General features: G+C 34.6%; 1 protein-coding gene across 1 annotated transcript; it reads left to right on the top strand.

The window, feature by feature from the left end:
• The first annotated feature begins 1,596 nt into the window (after nt 1–1,596).
• On the top strand, nt 1,597–24,716 carry TMX3 (thioredoxin related transmembrane protein 3). Its single transcript, XM_014060261.2, has 16 exons — nt 1,597–1,724; nt 3,531–3,588; nt 5,016–5,055; nt 5,474–5,597; nt 5,877–5,922; nt 6,240–6,320; nt 7,269–7,368; nt 8,128–8,205; nt 11,961–12,027; nt 13,122–13,220; nt 14,898–14,955; nt 16,872–16,925; nt 19,313–19,369; nt 20,174–20,303; nt 20,893–20,961; nt 22,162–24,716. Exons 1-16 carry the CDS (start codon nt 1,676–1,678, stop codon nt 22,423–22,425), a joined length of 1,374 nt encoding a protein of 457 aa, XP_013915736.2. The 5' UTR covers nt 1,597–1,675; the 3' UTR covers nt 22,426–24,716.
• The last annotated feature ends 629 nt before the right edge of the window (nt 24,717–25,345 follow it).

Below are 25,345 nucleotides of genomic sequence, written 5' to 3'. Positions count from 1 at the left end.
GAATAAAATACAACCCATTTAAAAAGTTACTTGTTTTAGAATATTTCAGGTTGTATATCTTGATTATCATCAGTTCAGTAATGTATGATTGCTTTGGTTTAGCGTGTTCAAATGGAAAGAAAGATATAATAAGAGAAAGGTTTGTGTTATTGGCACAAAGTTGAGCTACTACTATATATACAACAGGAAACAATATTTTGACAGTGTCAGCTGGGAAATGAAACATTCATATAAATGGGGGTTCTATGACTATGGTTTTATTCTAGGCATATGTAATGTGGGTTCCTTAGAGAAAAAAAAATATTTTATGGCCCTTTGGGTAATACTGAGAAGCAAACAAATGTGTAAGATGTTATAACTAACTTATTTCTGGTTAGATGTGGGAGAGCATTATAAATACAAAACTTTTAAAAGCACAAGGGAAATGTAAAGATTTCTAGCAAGTTTTTTGTAGGTATTAAATAAAAATAGCAATATTTAAAATATAATTATGAAAACATGTTGAGAGAAAAAACTGAAGGCTATGTATGTTGTTTTTAAGGAAAAGTGGGATATATATCTAATAAAGTTATGGAATATGAAATTTGATAGATTATGTGTAATGATTTCTGAAATAAAAACATATGGGTAAGTACTATGCTATGAAATTAAGTTGAAATTTTATGCATGATTGCATTTTTCCAAAGATTACATTAAAACTCTCAAACAGTGCCATTGGGGAAATCATCTTTACCTTAGAAAAAATGTGTGTACAGAGAAAACTATTTTGGCAACTAGAACCACATTTGTGTTGGGGGTGAACAATGACAAAAATCATCTTGCAATACAATAATCGGGTGATCATTTTTCTAATTTTGCCTCACCAGAATTGGATGGAAACAAAAAGTAGGTAAGTATATCAGAAATAGTGGCAAATAGATAATTTAAAAGTTTGGACTCAAAACTGTTTCAGCTACTTTATTTTTAAAACAAATCTGAAATTCTTCCTTCTACACCACTGATCCTTCATTCCTAATATTATGGGGAACCAAAATAAAATACTGTTGATCCTCACCTAAATTAAGCAATCAGCCTAATAAGAATATATTGCCTACATCATTCACCCTCAAGATGGACTTTCGTTCCTTACTTTTCCCAACATGATTTTTTTTTCAAGGAAAGGGTAGCGTTTTCAGAAATCAAGCTGTTGCAACAACTAGCTTAATCCCAATATTTCCATTCGCCCAGAAAATTTGACATTCGGATGTATTTGTCACTGGCTCTCTTCACCAGAACTTGCAACGAGGGCAGAAAAGAGAGAGCTGTAGCTTTTCTCACTGCACCTTTCAGGAAAACGATAAAGGCTGACGAAAGCCTTTCTTTTCTGTGGTGCTTGTAATAATTTCCCTAATAATGTACTAAAGAGCGAGAAACAGGCCGGCGCATCCGAAAACAACCCCCCCCCCCCCAGCCCCCTCTCAAGAAGGCAAAACTCTGAGCTATCGGGCGGGGCATCGCCTAGCAACCTGCCCCGCCCACTTTCAAACAACGGAACAATCGCGGAGCCCACTGACGACGCCGCCGTCGCCGCGGCGGCGCCTACGCGCATGCTCCGAAAGGCAAAGCAGGGGCGGGAGAAATCTTGTTTCCCCTTCCGGCTGATGGTGCCCTTCGGGTCTGCCTACCGGCTCCTGTCATGATGCGGGCGGCGAGGAAAGAGCGGTTGGGCTTGTGGTGGGCAACAGGTACAATAGCCGCGGATGAGTTGCTTAAGGCGAACTGGGGGGGGGGGGGGCAGTGTCCCGGGGCGGCGAGGAGCGAAATAAGAGGTTAAAACTGCTGAAGGGGGGGGGGGAGAAATGGGGATGGGGCGCGAAGAGAAGCGCGAGGTATGGGGGAGTTTGGGAGAGGAATGGGAGAAAGAAAGCGGACGCCCCCGCCGCTGCCTCCCGTAAGGCCTCTCTTGGAAAGGAGGCGAGAGACTAGGAAATGGCCCCGAGCATCGATTGATGCTGCAGGAAGCGGATTGAAGGTTGGCGGGGCTGGGGGTGGGAGAGAGAAATGAGCACAACTGAATAATACCGATCTGCCTTGGAAGTAAGTAGCCTCAAGTGGAAGGCAGAACGGGGCCGGGGGGGGGGGTGGGACATTATAAACTTAATAATGTCATCTAATTTAGGGGGTATGTGCATAACTTTGATATCTATCTATCCTCATGTTTATGTAGTGTATATTGGAAGTGGTGACCCTTTTTTGCAAAAGTGACGATAAAGTTAAGTATAAGTCTGAGTCTTGGTAAGGCCACACTTGTAATTTTGCATCCAGTTTTGGTTCCCAGGATGTAAAAAAAAAAGATGTTGAGACTGGAAAGAGTGCAGAGAAGAGCAGCAAGGATGAGGGACTGGAGGCTAAAATATATGAAGAACTGTTGCTGGAATTGGGTATGTCTAATGAAAAGAAGGACTAGGGGTGACATTATAATAGTGTTTCAGTATTTGTGGGGCTGCCACAAAGAAGAAGGGAGAGTTAGCCTATTCTCCAAAGCATCAGAAGGCAAGACAAGAAGCAATGGATGGAAACTAATCAAGAAGAGAAGCCACCTAGAACTAAGAAGAAATTTCCTAACATTTAGAACAATTATTCAGTAGCACAACTTGCCTCCAGAAGTTGTGAATGCTCCAACACTGGAAGTTTTTACGAAGAGATTGGACAACCATTTGTCCTAAATGGTATAGGGTTAGGGGTTAGGGATTGGACTAGAAGACCTCCAAGGTCCCTTCCAAGTCTGTTATTCTGTTCTATTCTATTGTGAAAGGATTACTTTAGTAGGCTAACCATCTAACTAACTCTGGGGGACAGGTGACTGTCTCTCTGTGCCATTTTGATTGAGAGAGATGGAGAGGGATTGAGCTCCGGCATTGGTCTGAAAGAAAAAGTTGCTTGCAATTTGTTGCTTGTTCTAAGAAGGGGAGCCAACTTTCTCCTGAAAACCTAAATTAAAAGAAGCCTGTTTTGAACTTGAGTCCAACATTTCTGTTTTTAAGTGAGACATTTGTTAAGTGAGTTTTGCCCCATTTTACGATCTTTCTTTCACAGTTGTTAAGTAAATCACTGCATTTGATAAGTTAGTAACATGGTTGTTAAATAAATGTGGCTCCCCAATTGCTTTCGTTTGTCAAAGTGTCACAAAAGGTGATCACATGGCCTTGGGACACAGTAACAGTCATAAATATGAAGTGGTTGCCAAGCATCTGAATTTTGATCACATGATCATGAGACTGCTATAAAGATCAAAAGTGTGAAAACTAGTCATAGTTACTTTTTTCAGTGTTGTTGGAACTTTGAAGGTCATTAAATGAACTGTTGTAAGTCAAGGGCTGCCTTTTTAGAAATAAGGGAATTGGAGGAATAAAGTCCCTGTAGCATTTTGGAGTAGGGATGGCTTAATAGTTTTAAATGATAGAAAATGAAAAGATGTGTGTAGGCTTTAATATATATGAGATACGACACATTATATTCTACTTTTTTCTTCTGCCAACTTTTCCCCCCAGCATTTGCTGCCTTTATACTTGCCATAGATGCATCATTTGTGGAAGACTTAGATGAATCGTAAGTATGTAGCATTTACATTAATTACAAATTTAGAGATTTATGTTTTACTATAACCTTTATGGAATGAAAAACATCCTTTAAGCATCCATTTTCTTCTTGTATATTAATGCATTGTAGATCACAAATGTAGAACAAAGACCACACCATTGTTTTCTTAAAAATGTCCTTTTCCGTAGTGCATAAATTAAACTTGATAATATTACCTAACTACTCTTTAACTATAAAAATCTTAAAATCCTGAACTTATATAGTATATGATGATACCCATAATATTTGTCATAAATATTTAACATTATTTCCTATTTTGTTACAAATTATGATAATTGTGGCTCTTTTGAAACAAATAGAATTGAATTAGTGCAGTTATTTGCTTCCAAAGAAAAAAACAACCCTTTTGGTCTATAAACAAATATCAAATGTTTTAAATCAGAAGTTTAAGACATGTCAGGAAACACAGTTTTAGTCAGAAATCTAAAAATTCCAACACATGAGACTTGACAAATGTTATTTTTAGTAGCAGCTCCATAAACAAAAAGGTCTCAAAAATAATGTAATTGCTGTATATGTATAATAAAAATTAAATGTATTCACATGTAGTAAATAATAGCAACACAGCAGCATGTGATAGTGAATTGAATTATTTTAGGATAGGGTAGATTCTTTTTTGCTGGAGGTATTGAAATAGAGCTGCATTGTCATCTGTTTGGAATGTTTTAGTAGTGGATTCATGTATTGAGTAGGGAATTTGAATTAATAATCTATAAGTTCCCATTGGACCATGGCATTCTACATTTCTATTATTGACCCAGGATGTGGAACTAAGTTTGTTTCATTCTCTTGGTGAATGGCCTATTCCTAAAACTAGATGGGGGAAGTGCTACCATTTTATTTTTAAGATTATCTTTTTCTGTTTTACATTCATGATAGGGACAAACCAAGTTGTATGATATGCTTAAATCTTTAGGAATAATATGATTTGTAAGCAATCTCTTCATTTCATGTTATTTATATTGTTGCATTATGCCTACTTAATCGTAGTTATTAATAGTGTTATAATCCATATTACACAGTAGCTTTGTGCAAGTACTTTGAAAGAGATGTTTTCCAATACACAGGAATGGAGAAAAAAGCAAAGTGAAATGGTTGTGAGGCCAGCTGAAAACTTTGAAAGCAGCTGTGCAAGACTGGAAAAGACATAGCTGCTTTAATTATTTGAAGAGAGATGCTTTGCCCAACAAATTTTTCAGAAAATGTTCACAGCTGTAAAGTACACAAAGTGGTATTCTAATCAATACCAAATTCTGTGAGATCTTTCTGTTTAAAAAGGTGATTTCGTACTCATCACTTCGTTTTGACCTAATGTAAATATCTAGACAAATATCTAAACTTAGTAAAAATATTTATTGGTTATGCATTTTTTATAGATTTAAAGAAAAACGTAAAGATGACATTTGGCTTGTTGATGTGAGTAACAAATTTGTTAAATCTTTTAAATATAATTTGCTTTATATATTTTTTATAGTTGTGATTAGCCTAAATAGTACAATTATTCTTAAGAATTGATTTTTATAAATCAAAAGAATCTGATATAAATTAGCACTTGTGTTACATGTGAAGCAGTGATTTAGAACTCATTTTGGGGGGATTTGAACTAATGTTAATTATTTATTATATACTTTCTATACTGAAATGATCTATGGATTGTTTGTATTTACAACTTTACTTTGCATATGTATTATTCTGCATATTGTATCTTGCTACTGCACTTCCCAAAAAAAAGTATTATACGTGTCCTAACAAAAAGCATTTTTAAAGGAACAAATAGGAAACTGCCATTCTTTATTTGTAGGTTAAATTCTGAATGGTTATGATTTGTTCATAGTTCTATGCACCTTGGTGCGGCCATTGCAAGAAATTGGAGCCAGTGTGGAATGAAGTTGGTAAAGAGATGGGAAGTATTGGGTCTCCAGTAAAGGTTGGCAAGATGGATGCAACTTCTTATTCTAGTAAGTTTACTGCCAATGTACTCCATGTTATATAATTTATAATTTTGGAAACTCACAAAAACTCAATTAGCTATTGTTCCAAAATATTGGTAATTAAAAACTCAAAATATCAATTGTCCAAATCAGTTCCTCAGTAAAAGAATACTTTCAAAGTTTATAATTCTTTTTCTGTATTATAGTTGCTTCTTATACTAGTTTGAAGTATATGAATTTGTCAAAGAGAAAAATCACATGCTCAAATTTTTCATTTTCCCCCATTTATTTTGCTTCATTTGGTAGGCATTGCTTCTGAATTTGGAGTTCGAGGCTATCCAACAATTAAACTGTAAGTTGAATGTTCCATATATTAACATATGTGTACTTTATAATGTCTCACTCTGTTTCTAAGAAAAAGTTTTGCAAACTTATATAAAACTTAAAGCCAATCTTTTCTTTCAGTTTTGTTTGCATTAGCTAAAAGGCAACTGAAACTTTGTGAAGAGTCATTTCTCTTTACTGTTTCCAAAGTATGTTTTTAAATACTATTGCTACATTAAAGTTATCTCTTACAATTCCATATGCAGTGCTTTTATTGGTTATTATTAAATAACCTAAAAAATCTAGCATTAAAAGTATTCACTGGTTTCATGTCTATTTAATTAGGTTGAAGGGTGACTTGGCATACAATTATAGAGGACCAAGAACCAAAGATGATATTGTTGAGTTTGCAAGTAGAGTTGCAGGGTAAGTATTTATGGGCTCAGTCCTGTCTAGCATGTAAAATGCAACTTGCCGTTTTAAATGAAAATGAAAGGTTATTGTTGCATTTAGAATAGTTTAATTAACTTCTTTGGGATATGAAAGATTTAAAAAGCAAGATGTAAAGAAATAAGAAATAATCCATTGGGTATGACAAACAGTGTATCAGTTTAAAGCTTTAAAATATATTAAATATTAATGTATCATTGATTCCATTGCCATTATAACAATGTAACAATGATGTATTCATTATTGTACTTACATTGAACTTTTTAAATGATTATAGCAATTACTGTTTTAACATAGCAAGCAAACTTTAGAAACTTTCTCCTTTAAAAAAAAATTCTAGTGGGCAATAGTCTCCTATGAAATTGCATTACTAACTCTTCAAATCTTTTATATTACCTTTGGTAATGATGCAATTGTAAAAGATAGTTACTATGGTAAAGCAGGATAGGATGATGAAATATTTGCTAGTAACTTCTAGATTCTGGACTGCAATGAATTCTGGTAAGATTTATTTTCAAAGCAGGTATTTTGGTACTTTAACCATAGAATTATCCTGATAGCTTTCACAGAAGTGTACTATAAGTGCTGATGACTGCTGAACCTTCTCCCTTGATAATGAAAAATGTTTTGCTTTTAAATGTAAAGACAAACAGCAACTTTAAGCATATGAAGTTAGCAATGTGTTTCTCTGTCCCCTATATGTGCATGCATTTTAATTGTCCTGGGAATCTTCATCCAGCTTTAAATAATACATTTTTAAAATTTAAAACCTTATCAGATTTAAGATAATTATGTTCTTCCAAGTGGGATTGTTGAGAATCCTTATCCTCTGAAATATGTAAGAACTCTAGGAATAGCATTTAAAAAGCAGTTCATTGCCTTTTCCTACTGATGTTGATCTTTTATTGTTTTCCTTATCTACAGGCCTATTATTCGAAATCTCCCTAGCCAACATATGTTTGAGCATGTTCAAAAAAGACATCGCATATTTTTTCTGTACATTGGTGGGGAATCTCCATTAAAGGTCTGAAACTTTACTAACCACAAATATTTGTTTTATTCATTTTAGATATAGTTTATGAGTTTCATTGTCTATCTCCTAGTACAGTTCTGTTATTGAAGATTTTTGCAAACTGATAGACATTTACTTAAAACAGCAGTCAAAGGGACTATGTCCCATTTAACTGGATAGAAATCATGAAACGGGGGTAATAACTGAACAGCTATATTCAGAATTCCACATTTTTTTCTTTTCACTTCTAAAAACAAGGCCACTAAAGAGTTAATAACTTGGAAAAATTAAAATGGGCTTGCAGATTGTGGTATGCAGTGCACACTATGAAAATGCAAGAAAAAAAAGGAAATGCTATGGTTTCCTGAAATATTTATGATAATATTGAAATCAGGAAGTGGAACTATCATTGCTATACTGAGATACAATAAATGTCAATAATACAAGATAAAAGAATTAAGATAGTTCTTGCTTAACATACCAGAAAGGTGGACAGAAAAAGGATGTGTCATTTGCTTTAGCAAAAGAATGGGGAGCTATTTAAAAGCTGTATTTATCTGTGATCTGTGATCACCTGCAGTGTAATTTCAAAAAAATAATACAGTGACATTTACTAGAATCATTGGAGAGGCGAAAGACCTGCATTAGTTGCTTACCCATTAAGCAAACTTCATATGTGAAATTGAACTAAAATGGTATCTTGTTCTGTTACCAGAGGAAGCTTATGAAGACCAAGAAATGCATTAAAACTACCTATTTGTATTTCCACAGGAAAGATACATAGAAGTTGCTTCCGAACTAATTGTTTATACATACTTTTTTTCTGCCTCAGAAGAGATACTTCCCGAGGTAAAATAATAATAGTTATGATGATCTACCTGATTGAAAACTTAACTTATGTTGAGAAATACCTCTTTATCTACTGACAATATACTGCTTACTGTTGACAGTAGTTTTAATGAATGCCAGGTTGAGTAAGCAGTTAAACCAGAGATGGTATTCAGCAGGTTCTGACCAGTTCTGGAGAACCAGTAGCGGAAATTTTGAGTAGTTTGGAGAACCGATAAATATCATCTCTGACTGGCCCCGCCTGCATCTATTCTTTGCCTCTCAAGTTCCAGCTGAGGAAATTGAGATTTTGCAGGAACCTTCCCCTGGAGTGGGGAGGGAATGGAGATTACAGTATCCTCCTCCTGCCACGCCCACCAAGCCACGCCCAAAGAGCGGGTAGTAAAAAATTTTTGAATTCCCCATCTAAATTAATCATCTGGCTATTAATTCAAACAATTATTTATTGTCTAACTGTGTTTCATGGTAGAACCTAAACTTTCTTCATTGGCTATTGAGCAAACACATTATGTTAAATTCTAATTTATTTTTACATTGATTTGTTCTAAAAGTTGTAGTGACATTAGTTATGCAGCACTTGACCACAGTGATTAGTTTATATATTGCTCTTAGTCAAATCACAACCAGGTTTAGTGCAATCTGTGAATCCAAATTAGATAAATGAAAATATTAGTTAGAGAGTTTAATTGTACATTTAAAACTTAGGTCTTTCTTTTTCTTAGAACAGTAAAGAATGGGGAGTGCAAATTGGTCTTTGCACATAGGTTTATTATGAAAGTATTGAGAATGATATCCTTTTTGATAACTGGCAACCCGATATTAATTTATGTTTATGTCTGAATGTAAGTGAACATTCCAATCAATGTTGCCTGCAAAATCAGTTTAGTTTTCAAACAGTAGCATTTTATTGAATAGATGGACACTTCACAAACAATAAAATTCAGAAAAACAGAGCTAAGGGCGGGGGGAAAGACCACTACTCAAAATTTAAAATATCAGATTAAACAAAGGTGAAAATTTCTTTTTTAGAAAGTTGAAAAAGTGGCAGACTAATCTTATTCCTTGAAAAAGAGCTTTCCTAGGTTTGGAAGCAATGCAGGCAAATGACCTTTCGTCGGAATTAGAGAAATAGCTCTCCGTGAAAAATGAATATCCTCAAAGGGCCTTCCTGCAGATCTTACTAACTATGCAAGCTCAGGAGACACAATGTTTCTGAGCCAGGCTTTCAGCAGTTCATTATTTTAAAGGTGAAGAACAACTTAAATTGAGCCTGGAAAACAATTCATCTTTATTGCTACCTCCCCAAAGAAATATTTTATAATCTAACTTAAGTATCTCTGAATGCTTTCTGATTTTTATGTTTTTTTCCTGCATTTAGAAAACTAGGAGGAAAAAAACCCTTATGTTTTAAGTTGTTAATTTGTGTGAAAGCAAGCACTTTACCTTTAATGATGTCCTTTGTAAAAACAGGCCAGTACACTTTTATTAGTACAAGTTAAATTATAGCCCTTTCACATATACTTGATATTACAGATAATATAAAGACATGGTACATCTTCATTAAATGAATTTTCTCTATTTATATTTTGATGTGGCAAATTAAAAGGGACAACCTGTCAGACAGATGATTAATAGAAGCAGCAAAGAACACTTAAAGTTTTGTTTGTAAGCACAATGGAATTGTTTCTGTTAAAAAGTATTTATAGTGACTGTAGTATCCGCTGGGGCTTTATTATATGAGGAGAAGTTATGAAACCTGATTCAGACTCAAGGGATCATTTCGGCTCTTCTTTGCTCGAGAGAACATTCTGCCTTGGGTCCTGGTAGTTTTTGTTATCTTCAGAGCTTGAAAATGAAAAATTGGAAGAAGAAAAAGAATTAAGATGCAAATTTCCAAATTCTATGAAAGATCCAAATGTACCTTTCTTTGGAATTTCTTTCTATTAATAGCAACTTAATAAACATGTTTACACTAATTGATGTTTAAACATCTTTTTAAATAGTTATGTAATGCATAAACTAGTTTCTTTGGTTAATTTAGTACTGGAAAAACATAAGCAAAATATTTATGAATTGAATTGTCATTTTAAAAGGCACATCTGGATCCTTCATGGTACATCTGTGAATAATTTTTTTTAATTTCCCTTTTCCCCATGTTATAAAAAAAGCCTAGTTTTTTCATGATCCAAGAGAGGAAGAAGGAAAAGAAGGGACACAGTCGATAACATAATTTTTATCATTACCGTATTTTTCAGAGTATAAGATGCACCTTTTTTTCTCAAAAAAGAGGCTGAAAATCTGGGTGCATCTTATACATCAAATACAGCATTTTTTTGCCTCCCGAAGCCCCGCCCTTCACAAAAATGGCCATGCATGCCCTTAGGGAGGTTTTCAGAGAGCTCCTGGGGGCTGGGGAGGGCAGAAATGAGCAAAAAAGTCCATTTTTGCCCCCCCCAACCCCCCAGCAGCACTCTATAAGCCTCCATAAGGCTATGCAGGCAATTTTTTGACAAAAATGGCCCTGTTTTTGCTAAAACCGGTCTGTTTTTTGCTCATTTTTGCTCCACCCCCCAGGAGCACTCTGCAAGCCCCCCCCCCCCCCCCGGCTATTCATGCCTTTTATTTGAAAGAAAAACGGGCTGTTTTTGGAGGTTTGCAGAGTGCAAAAACTTTTTTCCCCCTTTTGGAAAACTCTTTAACTGCTGAGAATTACATTGATCAAGTGCTGTGCCAGCAGAAACAAATCTTGGGTGCTGCAGGTTGTCAGTGGTTTCCTCCTCCAGCACATGGATAAATATACCTGGAAACATCTACCTACCTACCTACCTACTTTCTCTCTCTCTCTCCCTCCCTGCCTATTGTATTTCTTTCTGTCTGTCTGTCTGTCTGTCTGTCTGTCTGTCTATCTATCTATCTATCTATCTATCTATCTATCTATCTATCTATCTATCTATCTATCTATCTATCTATCTATCTACCCCTACCTACCGACTGTATTTCTCTCTCTCTCCCTCCCTCCTTCCCTCTACCTACCTACTCTCTCCCTACTGTATTTCTCTCTCTCCCTCTACCTACCTACTTTTTTTAAAAAATTGCCTCTTCAAAACCTTGGTGCGTCTTATACTTCGGTGCATCTTATACTCCAAAAATACAGTAATTGCTTGATTTTTTAAAAAATAGTGACATTATGTATATAATATCCATAATTTAACTACAAATACTTTAAAAAGATAAAATGTAAGGGAACAAATAAAAACAGCTGTCAGGCTCATGTTTTAAAATCTATTAAAACTATTTATGAATTAAAAAGTAAAGTGTTTTGCCAGGCATCAGACTCTGGGATGAAAATCGAAAGTTTGAGACTTTCGCAGAGTACAAACCTATGAAGCTACATGAAGATTTCTTCCTCTTCTCTTTCAACAAGCAAGAGAGAAAATCAAGTGGGCTAGCTCAGAATGAATTTTAAACTTTAGACTTTTCATAATATGATAGAGAAAGAAAAATATATCACTAACTCCTCAAAATAACAATGGCTCTTCCACACTGCCACCACATAAAATCAACTCAGGCTTTTTTAAAAAAAACTTTAGCTTATAAGGTAAATACTTCAGAGAGACTACTTCTATTGCCAGTTTTATTTATCCCAGTATTAATTGAGAAATGAAATTAAAAACTAATAAATATAGTCTATAGAAAAATTAATGTGTAAAGACAAATTGTTATTAAACTGTTCTGATTTTTTCTCATTTTTTCAGCATATAACACTCCCTGAGATGCCCGCTGTTCTAGTCTTAAAAGATGGAACTTATTTTGTGTATGATGGTAAGTTCAATCATCAGCTGTTATCACAGACAGACTATACGTTTATGGACCTTTTGTATCCACAGTTATTCTTTTTTCTTTTTTGAAAAAAGAAGCATGTTTATTTTGCAATACAATACTCTTGTTTCATATTTATGGAGATTCAGAAGTAGTGCAGTGTCAGGTTAGATGATTTGCAGATTACCTGGGAATTGCTAATATAAGTAACTGTAGGTTGTAGCAGGTTGCTGAGCTAAGTAAGTGCTGAATAGACACCAGGAAATGTATGCTCTACAGAGAAATAAAATAAACCCATGAATTGCTGCAATAGAAGAATGGATCTGCTTTGATGCATTTTGACCAGTTTGGTTCCTTTAAAAAAGTTCACTTAATGATCATGACATTCACTTAATGATTGCCAGGTTCCTTAATGATCACAATTAAAAAAGGTGCCTGTCCTCAATATTCTTAGTATATTTCAGCCATTGATTAGTCTTTTTTTGTGGGGGGGGGAGAATAGGATATTTTACTCTGTATGTGACCAATTTGTGTCTCTTCTTTATGGGAATGTGTAGTTTGGCATGAGGGGGGCTGCTCTTCCTCATAAGGACTGACAATTTGGAATGAGGGGTTGACACGCAGGCTACATTGACAATATTTCTTTATATTCTTGACTCCTAAATGATTAGTGGCAGTTTAAAATATTGCAAATTTTGACAGCACCGGCAATTTTCAATAAGCCAGTCCATATCCTCTCATTTCCTAGGAAGCATTGGTGGGGCACAAAGCTTTGAATTGCTATTTATTGTCTTTATGTGCTTCTAATACAGTGTTTTTCAACCTTTTTTGTGCAAAGGCACACTTTTTTCATGAAAAAAATCACGAGGCACACCACCATTAGAAAATGTTTAAAAAATTTAACTCTGTGCCTATATTGACTATATATAAAGTAATTTTCCCACGGCACACCTTACACTATGTCACGGCACACTAGTGTGCCACGGCACAGTGGTTGAAAAACACTGTTCTAATATATACTGTTGAACTTAGGAGGTAAATCTTGATTATGTACACCTTTTCATTTGTCCTCCCTTTCTCCCTTTTTCTCCATAAAGAATACGTAGATGGTGATTTGTCAGCCTGGGTAAATAGGGAAAGATTTCAAGGGTACCTTAATATAGATGGATTTACACTCTATGAGCTTGGAGACACAGGTAAGATGACTATTCCGTCTTATCTTATAGAACTTTAAGATGTCAACTTCAATTTAAAATAACTTTATTTATCTCTGCATGCTGTGCCCGAAAGAACTATGTAAATAAATGTGTTTTAAGTATGAATTTTATTTTGGATTGTGATGCTAAATACCTGCAATTTTTCTTAGTATCCAGAATAACTTCAGTGGTCTCCAGATTCCTTTCCCATATGGTATGAACCATTTTGAGTTTGAAGCAGGGATTTCAAGTGTTCTGGCCATGGGGAAAAAAGCACTGGTATTTGAATGCATTATCCTGAGCAAGCACCGTGATGCTGTTTTGAATATTCTGTAATATTCAAAATTGCACCTTAAGCAATGTGTCTTGCTTATACTATTTCCTGTGCGGATCATTAAAAGCATCTGGGTTTTATCAGAGTAGAGTGATCGGAAGAATGTGGATTTTAAAACAGTAGGCATTTAAATAGTGATTGGCATATTGTGGGAGCAATTCTAAATTTGACTGTTGATGTGGTGAAGAGAAAAGACCAGTGTTGCTGTGAAAATCTGTGAGTGGATTGTGATCCATTTCTGCTAGCACAGTGTGTTTCTCAACCTTGGTGACTTTAAGTCCTGTGGATTTCACCTCCCAGAATCCCCCAGCCAGCTGCTGGCTGGGGGATTCTAGGAGTTGAAGTCCACAGGACTTAAAGTCGCCAAGGTTGAGAAACACTGTGCTTCAAGATCTGATTGTCTTCCACCTCATGGCATACTTGGAAGAGGGCACTTTTAAAGTGGTGTAAAAGTACAGGTGATGAGAGAAAAAGAAAAGAAAGGAAAAGAAATTCCCCATTGATTCTGTTTATATAATTAAACTGTGTTGTTCTTTATTTGAGGAGTTACAATTAAATAATGTAAAAAAATATTTTTCTATGTGAGCTTACAGGTAGTCCTTACTTACCAATGGTAATTGGAACCAGAAACCATGCCACTAAGCAATGCAGTCATAAGGCACAATATCATGCAACTGCTGATTTTAAACAACAGTTCCAATAGTCCCAATTTCCATCATTACACTAAACTGACCCAATTGCAGCATCCCATTGTTATGTGATCACCATTTGCAACCTCTTGCCAGCTTCCCATTGACTTTGCTTATTGGAAGCTGTCAATGAAGGTTGCAGATGGTGATTATGGGACCACAATACGCTGTAACATCATAATTGTAAAGTGCTTGTTGAGCAGTCGAATCACAATCACATGACTACAAGGCCATAATGACCGCCACAACTATGAGGACCCATCATAAATATCCCTCATTCAGCAACATAATAACTTCCAATGAACACTAAATGGGTGGATGTTAAAGAAGTACTACCTGTATTTAATATTTTCCATTTCAACTTGTCTGATCTAAAAGAGAGGCTTCTTTGGAGGCCTTTTTTTGCACTGTTTCCAAGTATGGAATGTAGTCATTCAGGAGTTGCATTTGCCCCCTGTCCCCAGTTCTCTTAAGTGTTTAGAAAAACCATGATAAATTTAGATTTATTTAATGTTAATTTTAATCTGTAATTTTAATTTTTTACATGTTGCTTTTGTTTTTAAATTTCATTGACTGGCTTGAATGCTGATGTAGAACATAATGATAGAAGATAAATCAAAACAGCTATGCATTATGCATCTCACTTTATTTTAGGAAAGCTAGTGGCTATTGCAGTTATTGATGATAAAAACGCTTCTGCAGATCATGCAAGGTAGGTCCAGGGTTTTTGTCTTAAAATATGAGTTATTATTTTAAAACTGATGTTGAACTTTAAAGAAAAATAGCTGACTTTATATAGCAATAGCAATAGCACTTGGACTTATATGCTGTTCCATAGTGTTTTATAACACTCTCTGAGCTGTTTACAAGTAGCAGCGCATTGCCCCCAACAATCTGGGTCCACATGTTACCGACCTTGGAAAGGTGAGTCAACCATCAGGATTGACTTCCAGGCAGTGGAGTGAGTTACCCTTTTATAATGCATTCTACCACTGTGCCACCAAGGTTCCTGGTATATAATAGTCATAATTTAACTATCATAATAAGAATACCTTAAAATATAAATAACAACGTAGGTAGTTCTCGAATTAAGACCATTTGTTCACCAACCATTTGGAATTACGGCAGTGTTAAACGAAGGAACATTATGGATGATGTTATGGCTGTTAACAGCAGCCATGTTTTACCATGATCAAAGTTCAGGCACTTGGCATCTTGCCCAAAGTTAATATCATTAGGGTGCTGCAATTCCACCCACCCATCTATTCCCCCCCCCCCCGTATCTCTGTCCTTTGCAAAGAAAAGGTCTAACAGAAGTGAGCAAAACATGTTTCTCACTTTGCCATCCTGTGCTTCCTTGCTTCTCTTCCCAACCCTGATTTGCCTGTTGGGTTTTCCCAGGATAAAAACAGCCCACCCACAATCCTTTTACGTCTAAAAAGATAATGATATGACTTGATTGAAGTCCTAAGAAGGGAGGTGGAAGGAAGAAAAAATATTTACTGAAGTCTAAAGTCAGCACTCTTCAAATATTCGAAGAAGTGCCATCCAAAAGAAAGATTCGGTAATGTTTCCTGTCATTGAAGCATGCAGTTCAGAGAATAATTTACATTTGTAGGAAAGCAGCTTTTCATTAAATATTAGTAGAACAGACTTTAACCACAAGAGAATTTGAATTCAAGTTTATACCGATACCCAAAGACAGTGGCTATCAGGATTTTACCGGGTTACTTTAATTCAAATTCTTGGCATTGAGAAAGATTGGATTCAAACCAATCCTAAAAAGATTACATAAATTGTGAAGATTACATAAATTAGAGCAAGGAGGTGACTGTTGGTTCAAAGTCCTATCTGAAATTCTATGCTGGAATAGTCAAAGCAATCTGTGTTTCAGTGCAGTATAGCCTCAAGAAAGCAGAACCTTTGTTTTTTATACCAAAGTTCCAGAAGTATATTTAGTGTTAGTTTGTGCTGAAGAACCAACCAATAGAAAAAATGGCCAAAGGAATTTTTTTCCCCCTTCAAGTTGAAAAATTTCATAAGGAATGATTTATTACATAGACTACCATTCAGCTACTAAACAAATTCAAACAAAAGGTATTCTAGGAATCTGTCTCATTAGCAACTGACTTCTTCAATATTGCCATACTTGCATATCAGTGTGTGGCTGCAGAACCAAATACTGCTATTTAACTCTTGCATAAATCACATATTTCTTGTAAAAGTATTATTAGCTGTAATATTACTGCTTATAATATCCCCAATCACTTAAAGCCTCTATGGAAATGCATCCTGGAACACTGAACATGTGATGTTACTAAGGACTACAGAAATCTATTTCTGTAGTCTTTTTTGGGAATAAGCAATTCAAATTAAAAATGATATACTAAGTTTCTTTTTGGTACAGGTTTCCTAATATTTCATAACAGTAAACTTTTTTCTTTCTAATTTGAAATTAAAGTAGAATATGGATTTCATAAAAAAAGGATTTGCAGAGAAATTCAGATGCCATGCGCAGATGTAGTTCATTTCTCATTAAACGGTTTCATGCTTGTATTCTTTATTTCCTTTGTATATTTTGACCAACTAAAGAGATACAGAAATCCAATATTTTTTTTTATCTTACAGATTGAAGTCTATTGTTCAAGATGTGGCTAAAAATTACAGGGACCAGTTTCATAGGTAATTAAGTTACATTTTTTTAATGTTTATAATCTAGCTCTGCACTTTTTGTTACATGGATACATATCCAATTCTGATAGATTTTACTACGCTTCTCAGAAATCTGTGATCTTTTAATAGGTAATATATTTTTGTTTGGGAATCCTACTGTTAAAACATGTCCAGTGAATATAGTGGTTTAATTTAGATAAATAGAGATTAAATTGTAGTTTAAACTATTTGTGGTTTTCTGCATTTTAAAATTATGTACATATTACAAAATGTATTCTTTCTTTAATGTTTACAATGTAGACCAACTAATAATATATACATGAAAAATGCAATAGTCTATAAAATAAGCAGACTAAAAAAAATGAAGAGCATAAAACAGCAGCAGCACATAATTACAAATAAGTTCAACAATCCAAACCCTTTGTTATACAATACTTACTTTACCTATCATCCATCATTGGGGTATGCTACGTTGAGCCATTAGTAGTGCTAATTAAAAGAAGTTCTTGATAAAAACATAGGTAATTGGGTCAGTAGGTCCATTATGTTTTGAGTTTATTTATGGCTTAGGAGAAGAAGGGCATGGGATGGGACAGCATAGGAAATGAGTGGACCAATGGTATATGCCAAGATGGAACTTATACAGCAGCAGTTAAGAAGAGGAGTAGAAGTTAGGACAATAGTAGACCACTGTGTGCTGCAATGAAAGCTGTGGAAGAGAAAGAAGGGTGCTGACCTGGGATATGGTAGTTTGTTTAAGCATATTAAACAAAACTTTCACTTACTGTACATATGTATTAAGGAGCTGTGATAAGATAATTGTTTTCTTGAAACAAGGTACTGCTATCTGCTAAGATCCTATAAGAGCTATAGAATTAGTAATCAAAGCAGTAGAAAAAAGCTATTTGTATTACCAAAAGATTTAATTTCATGTAATGTTTCTGTATTTTCATAGCTGGTAATTACAATAATCAGGAGAGCAATACGTCCGTGTTACACTGTGAGATCAGTGTCCCACTTTGCTTCATGAGTTGCATTGGCTCAGTAATTTTTTTGGGTGCAATTCAATGTGTTGATTGTCAGCTCCGAAGACCTTCATAACATGGGGTCAGATTATTTGAAGCACTCTCTCTCTCCAATTGCTTTTACCTATCCCATCAGCTATAGAAAAAGTGGCCTGCTCAGTTCCCTTCAATTAAAGAGTTCCTGCCATCTGTCAGGATCCAGGACCCCTTAGATTACTCTAACACTGCTGGCCTCTTGTGAAGCTCATAAGATCTATTTTCTCTTAGGTGTAGGAGAAATGAAGAGAATGTATCTGTTATTAATTCGTTTATCCTTGATGGCAATTTCTCTTTTTTATGTTTTAGTTACCACATCTTTTTATAATATTGATGCTTTTATTGTGTTAGACATCCAAAGTTGTTTATCTGATATGGATGGCCATATAAATCATCATCATCATCATCATCATCATGGTCTTAAGATCATGAGTAATAAGCTCCTTTTACTTGTTTCAGTTTTTGGATCTGTCTGTCAGAGCCTTAGTGCAATATTAAAAGTTTGCACTGCTTTTCCAAGAATAGTTTGATAGTTTAGAAAGACATATATACAAAGTATAATAGAGTTCTATGTTGCTATTACATGTAAATAGTACTGTAATATTGCCTCACTCTAGTTTCATAGCTTAGAGGTATTCCATCACTTTACTTGCCCTAATTGGTTTCTGAAGCTCAGGAACCAGTGGTGGGTTACGATCGTACACCCCAGCATACCGGTGCCTGCCGGGAGCACCAGGTAGCATTCCGCCCACGCTTCTTAAAGGTATTTGATGTTTTCGGGGCTTCCGCGCACAGAATATACGGCGCCTGCGCGATGATCCGCTGAGCAGCTGGAGCGTTGCGGAGGCGTTGCGGACAGTAAGTACACATGTGTGCATATGCATGTGTGCTGCACATGTTCATGTGGTGGATGCCCGGCCCCGTTGCACCGTACTGGTTGCAATGGTATCCGGGACCCACCACTGTCAGGAACAAATCCTGTCTGCTTTCAAGGCTCTTCCAGGTGCATGTAAATCAAATTTGGGGAACAAAAATCCATGTAAGTTGAAAGGATAAAATGCTACATTTGCAGTTATTTCCATTCCTAATCCTTAGTTGCTTTTTTCCTTAGGCAAGTTCTTTTATTATCGATTGCAATAGGGTGTTTTGAGTAGGTAATATTTGATAATCAATTTTCTTTATCTATTGTTACTATCCTAGAAATTGAATCATCTTCCTTTTCCTCTTTGAATTTTCCTTTCACTAAATTTATTGGTTGAGGTCATTTTTTTGTTTGCTTATTAAGATCATTATTTATTTCAAATCAGGATAATATTGTGAATTGCTTTTTAATAGAAACTTCCAGTTTGGCTACATGGATGGAAATGAATACATTAATAGTTTACTAATGGAGTGAGTAAAACCATTTTTGTATTGTTTTCAGATGGAGAAAAAGTTGTTTGTTTCTTTCAATTAAATTCTTTAAAAGATAACAGAAACATTAAAAAAATATTTAAATGTGTTTCCACTAGATGGCAGCATTAAATAACTAATTTTCAGGAGCTGAGAAGATTTAGCATTTATATGTATTTATGGAGTATGCACTGTGCCTATACCATGGTGACATCAGATCATGTATTATATGTCTTTCACAAGGCCACATGGGATTTTTTGTGATTGACAACTAAACAAATACACCTCCTTCTGAATTAGTTGGCAGTGAATTGTAATGACACCTTAAAAAGGGAAGATTCCCTTACTTCTGCTTTTGCCTATTCTATACTGTTTCCACTACTGCTATTAATGTTCTCTGAATTCAGTTATAATACCTTTAATTTCTCATCAGTGGCATTTGTTGGGTAAATATTAAAATTGAAAAACAGCAGTACCATCAGTTTTTATCATAATTAATGCCTGATTCATTGACCCAACAGGCTAATGCAGATGTTGAGTAAAATGAAACACTAGACAGAACTGTGAATACTTTAGAACCTTTGAAAAGGATGATTAATTAGCCATAACTATTACATTTATATAAGAAATAAGTTACAACCAACCAATACCCAGGATTATTCCATAAAGATTCAGTAGTAAGTAATATGATAGAAAAAGCCTTATCTTTCTAGTTATTTTGGTAAGAATATGATCATTCTTCAAGGCTTTATTAATGAACTAGTTATATTTCAGTTTTTGAATTGTTTGATTTTACTGTTTCAGTGATTTGACAATCCCCACTATTGTTGTCCTGAATACATCCAATCAACAATATTTCCTATCTCATAAACCAGTAGAGAGCACTGAAGATCTGGTCCAGTTCATTAATAATATTTTGGAAGGCACAGCTGGAGTAAGTATTGCACATTTATTCAAAATTTTCAGCAGTTTTTCAAATTACCAAAATATGAGAGTAGTTAATTAATTATCTTACTTCATTTGAATTGCCTTGCTTGAAGACAATGCATCTTTTAATATATTTAATTGAAAAGCAAAGCAGACTCTTTGGAGAATTGCTAATCTCATTATTTGAAATGTGTCTGTGGTGTGCTTGATTGTAAAAATCATGGAAAGATTTTGGGTTTTGGAAAGGAATAAGACTGATGTGATGGGAGAATTGGAAGGAATAAAAAAGAGCAAATTTTTCCAAGAAACACATATGGAAACCCCCCTTAGGTATAGAATTGGAATGACTTTATTATTACTTTAGGCTATAATAGCATGGGAAGGATTAAAATAATAGCATGGAGAGGGTTATCCAACTGTATTACTCAGCAGGAATAAGGTAGAATTCTGAACTCTACATGAGGTAGTTTCTCTTCAGTGAAATAATATTTCTGTTTTGAAGTATTGGTAAGATGACATTGTAAAATAAAGTAATTGAAAACTGGAAATATAAATAAATAATGCTGATCTATAATCTTTTATCTTTCAAATTTCAGGCATATGGTGGAGATGGAATTCTTCAACGAATCAAGAGAATAATTTATGATGCCAAGTCTACAGTGGGAGTAAGTAAAGTATTAGAAAGTATTTATAGCCATCAAGTTAAAGTAGATACACCACTTGCTAAGCACAGAAATGAATCCTGAAAGCAGCATTCAGTCATATTATTAAGTTTGTTGGATTTGTCTTGGTTATAATACATTTTGTTTTTGAAACAAACCTGTTGACATATAAAATGTGTCATTGATAATAATTGCATAGCATTTGAATCTGTCATAGTACATATGAATAGTTGACAGGTAGAACGTGGACACTTTTTCCAAATCAGTCTTCTCTTGTATGTTCCTTCCCACAGAGAATGTAGTGTTTAACTATTACAATTTTGTTTTCCTTCTCCGATTGGTGTATATTTCTATTACTTTCAAAATATGTTCAATTGGATGTTGTGCTGCTGGAAATTGTGCTGCTAGATATTATACTGGACAAGGAAGGATGCTACCCTTTTTTTCTTTCAGATTGTACAGTTTTCTTTCCATTTGTTTATTACCTTGTACATATGCATGCATTTTGAGCTTACTTTTTATGTCCATGCCAAATTATTTCTGATTCAGTTGAGTGCACATAAAAAGTTAATATTGATAGTTGCTGTCCATGAACATCAGTTACCATAGGACCAATGTTGTGTAGACCTCAACACAGTTTTTCATATGTATGTTGTGTACTTCTGTAGGATTTAAACTGTTCAATAATCTAAATCTAGGTCATCCTCCACCTATGGAATAAGTTCTGACTGAATTTTAAGTGCAAAAGAGTAACATTTGCATGCAAGCACTTTAAAAACCACCTTGCACATTCCTGTAGCAAAAATTAAATAGATATATTTGAAATACAATACTTATTACAAAGGTAGATGAGGCAAAGTATAAAGAAGGAAAAAATGGGGAGTAACAACCAGGCTTTCCTTGAAACCCTTTTTAAAGAACATTGTGCATATTCCTTGAGTTGCTGGGAATTGTTTGTGGCAATGTTGCTCGTTCTAAGGGTGAATCATGAGAAAAAGGATGTAGGGTTACCAGCAAAGAAATAAAATTAAATTTTTAATTTAAAATTTTAAAATCATTAAAATTTTGGTGTGACATTCAGTGACATTCTCCATGTCTTGATTCTTCTTAAAATATGTGGTGGGAATAATCTTCTCCAAGTTATTCAAAATGTTATAGAAATATATATGAAAATATAACTGATGGCCAATTATTTCTCTACAGTCCGTTTTCAAGAGTTCGCCACTTCTTGGTTGTTTTCTCTTTGGTCTACCATTGGGTGTCATCAGCATCATGTGTTACGGGATTTGCACTGCTGACTCGGGAGGATCAGATGAATCTGAGACATCTAAGAAGGAATCCACAAGCAGGGATCTAACTGATGAAGGCACTGAAGAGGAAGCAGAGGAAGAAAGCAGTGAAAGTCCTGTAGAATTTCCAGAGAGAGAGCAAGAACAGAAAAATATATTGGAAAAAAAGAGAGACTAAACTGTGAATGTTTTTTTTTCTGTAGAATTTCCAAATAGAGACTTATTTATTGAATACAATGATACCTGTGATCTTCAGAGATAAGAACTTTTTCATTCATTTGTGTTATGTGCATGCATTCAAGTTGCTTGACTGTGAAGAAGAATAGGGTCGGAGTTGGGGCTTTGAGGTCTCTTATTGTTTTTGTTCTGCATAAAAAGGAAATTCAAGAGAGTAGGTGGGTTATTTTATATAATGAATTCTGAGTTGGGTGAAAAAAACCCCTCATTTCTTTTTTGGATACTGATATGTACATTTAAAAACAATTTTTCCATTATGGCCAAAATTTTCCTTCCTTCCTTCCTTCCTTCCTTCCTTCCTTCCTTCCTTCCTTCCTTCCTTCCTTCCTTCCTTCCTTTCCCCTGCAATAAAACCTATAAATACTGAGCTGTAGAAATCTTTTACAGGAAATATGGTTTGAGATATTACATATTTTAGTGGCTATACTTTCAAAACAGTATTTTTTTTTATTTTTTAAGAAAATACTTTAGAATTTCTCTTTAGAAAATGGGATAGCTAAAGAGAAGTATCGCTGGTTTTAAAGATATAGAAATAGCATTTATTTACTTACTTTCTGTTTGATCTTTGGGTCCAGTTGGTTACTTTTATATTATATTGGTCCAATGTGTTAAATCTTTTTCCTTTACAGGAAGTTTCCCTATATTTTATCCATAATCTCAGGATTCTGTTTGTTAATTGCTGCACTAGCACAATAGTTTGGTGAATGTGGCTTCTGCATAGTTAATTGCAAATCTTTTTTTTAACTTTAAACAATATTTAAGCTATTTAATAAAACCCTTGCTTTGGTTTCTGCAGCTGAAAAGAAATCTTAATATTTTATTGACTTACTTACATTGAAAATTCACTTGACATCTTCATATGGCCAGCATTTTTTTTAAAAAAAGAATACTTTTTGCCATATGTTTAATTATATATATCATCCCTCGTACTGTCCCATGATATGAATAGGGACCATGTCTCCAAGGTTGAGATCTCAAAGGATAAGCCATAAGGTTATACTTGGAATATTGAAACCATGGTGATTGCCATAGCAATCAAGCTTATGCTGATGATTTTTAAGACTATGGCTGTATAACATTCAGTTTAACAACTGAAAATAAAAAATTGTAACCTTATGTCTCATAATGGAATACTTGGCTTTAATCAGCACAGTTTCTTATATACCTTGCCAAATAAATATTAACTTTAATGTTTGTTTTTTTTTAAAAAAACGACATTAGGGCTAAGGAATTTTCTGCTTCCTACTTCAATTAATCTCCTTATCTATAACAAAGTCTAACTCTAGAATTACTCTAAAGTAAAGTTGTCAAACCTAATTCTTTGTCATACAGTATTCTATTAATTGGAAGGAAATTATACAATCGTTATTGCAGTTGTTTTGGAAAACAAACATACACACTTTTTAGAAGAACCCCTTTCCTTTCCTTGGTCTTTAAAAAACATTTTATAGTTCTTGTGTTTTCATACCAAGTACTTTTACTAGGAGTTACTATCTTTCCAAAGAATAAATGGTTTTCTTCTAAATATAGTCAATGGAAATGTTTTAACTATTACTGCTGGGTTATATATAAAATGGTTTATTTTTATTGAAGCTTATTGAAAATTCAACTAGTCTGTGAATGTAGAAATCTTTTATAAATATTTTTCCCCTCAGGTGTTTCAGACATCTGTTCAAATCTAGCTTTGACCCATGTAGCAGAGATCACTTCTAATTGCTTCAAAATAGTTGCTCAAAATGCCAAAGGATAGTTTGTAGTTCTGCACATGATGCCTGTTGCCCAGTGCAGTTTAAAGGGAATTATAGGTCTCTTTTGTTACTACCGTTTCTGTGCCCATTAGATATTCTTAATCAGCTGCTGAGTGTCTCAAACAATAACATTTAGGCTAAATATAGTTCATCATTTTTCCTTTTGAATAACTAAACTTCCAGATATTTACTAAACTGAAATATATTCCCATTTTCACTTGCAACGTTTTTTACATTATAATAATTAAAATGAAAAGCCTCTGGTATAAAACAAAGTGAGCGATCACATGAAGTGCTTCACTCAGTAGCTATTATGACTTGAATCGGAAGTGCTCTAATAACTTAAATCTAAAATAAACATTATCAAGTATAAATTGGTTGTGTGTGTTGGGGGGGTATATACTGTATAATAACAAAGGTTGGTACTGCATTTATGTGTATTTTGGCACTAATTTTTCTAATAAAGGATATAAAATTCCTTTTGGATCAGACTAAAGTGTCATATAAACACATAATCTTTCCCAGAGAAATCAGGAGATGCTTAATGCAAAGTCCATAAGTAGTACAGGTAGTCCTCGACTTACAACAATTCATTTAGTGACCGTTTTGACATTACAACAGCATTGAAAAAAGGGACTGTTTTTCCACACTTAGGACCGTTGCATCATTCCCACGATCATGTGATCAAAATTCAAAAACTGACTCATATTTATGACTGTTGCAGTGTCCCACAGCCCTGTAATCACTTTTTGTGACCTTCAGAGAAGCAAAATCAATGGGGAAGCCAGATTCACTTAACATCTGTGTTACTTAACTGTGGCAGGAAAGATTGTAAAATGGGTTGTAAAACTCACTTAACAATTGTGTTGCTTAACAGAAATTTTGGAGTTGGTTGTGGCTGTAAGTGAAGGACTACCTGCATGCAAGAGACATCTAGCAACTAATATTTAGTTACCCTTTTATCTCCATATGTCCCCAACTCTTTTCCTATTGGTCTATTTACTGATACCCTGGCACTAGCCATGATAACATCCACACAGACCTCCATCAGTTTAATTTATTTCAATGTGAAACCAGGTCTCTTGGTGTTGCTGACAGGTGTTTTTCATATTT

The sequence above is a fragment of the Thamnophis sirtalis genome, unplaced genomic scaffold (assembly GCF_051295495.1).
Source record: "Thamnophis sirtalis isolate CommonGarterSnake01/CBP01778 unplaced genomic scaffold, rThaSir2_p1.2 scaffold_2, whole genome shotgun sequence".
Taxonomy (NCBI): domain Eukaryota; kingdom Metazoa; phylum Chordata; class Lepidosauria; order Squamata; family Natricidae; genus Thamnophis; species Thamnophis sirtalis.
This window is presented reverse-complemented; position numbering and strand designations above follow the sequence as displayed.

Excerpts from the sequence above, each read along its gene's own strand:
- TMX3 (XM_014060261.2), top strand. The coding sequence starts at position 1,676 with ATGATGCGGGCGGCGAGGAAAGAGCGGTTGGGCTTGTGGTGGGCAACA. Across the intron at positions 5,598-5,876 it reads GGATGCAACTTCTTATTCTA|GCATTGCTTCTGAATTTGGA; the intron begins GTAAGTTTACTG and ends TTCATTTGGTAG. Across the intron at positions 13,221-14,897 it reads CTATGAGCTTGGAGACACAG|GAAAGCTAGTGGCTATTGCA; the intron begins GTAAGATGACTA and ends ACTTTATTTTAG.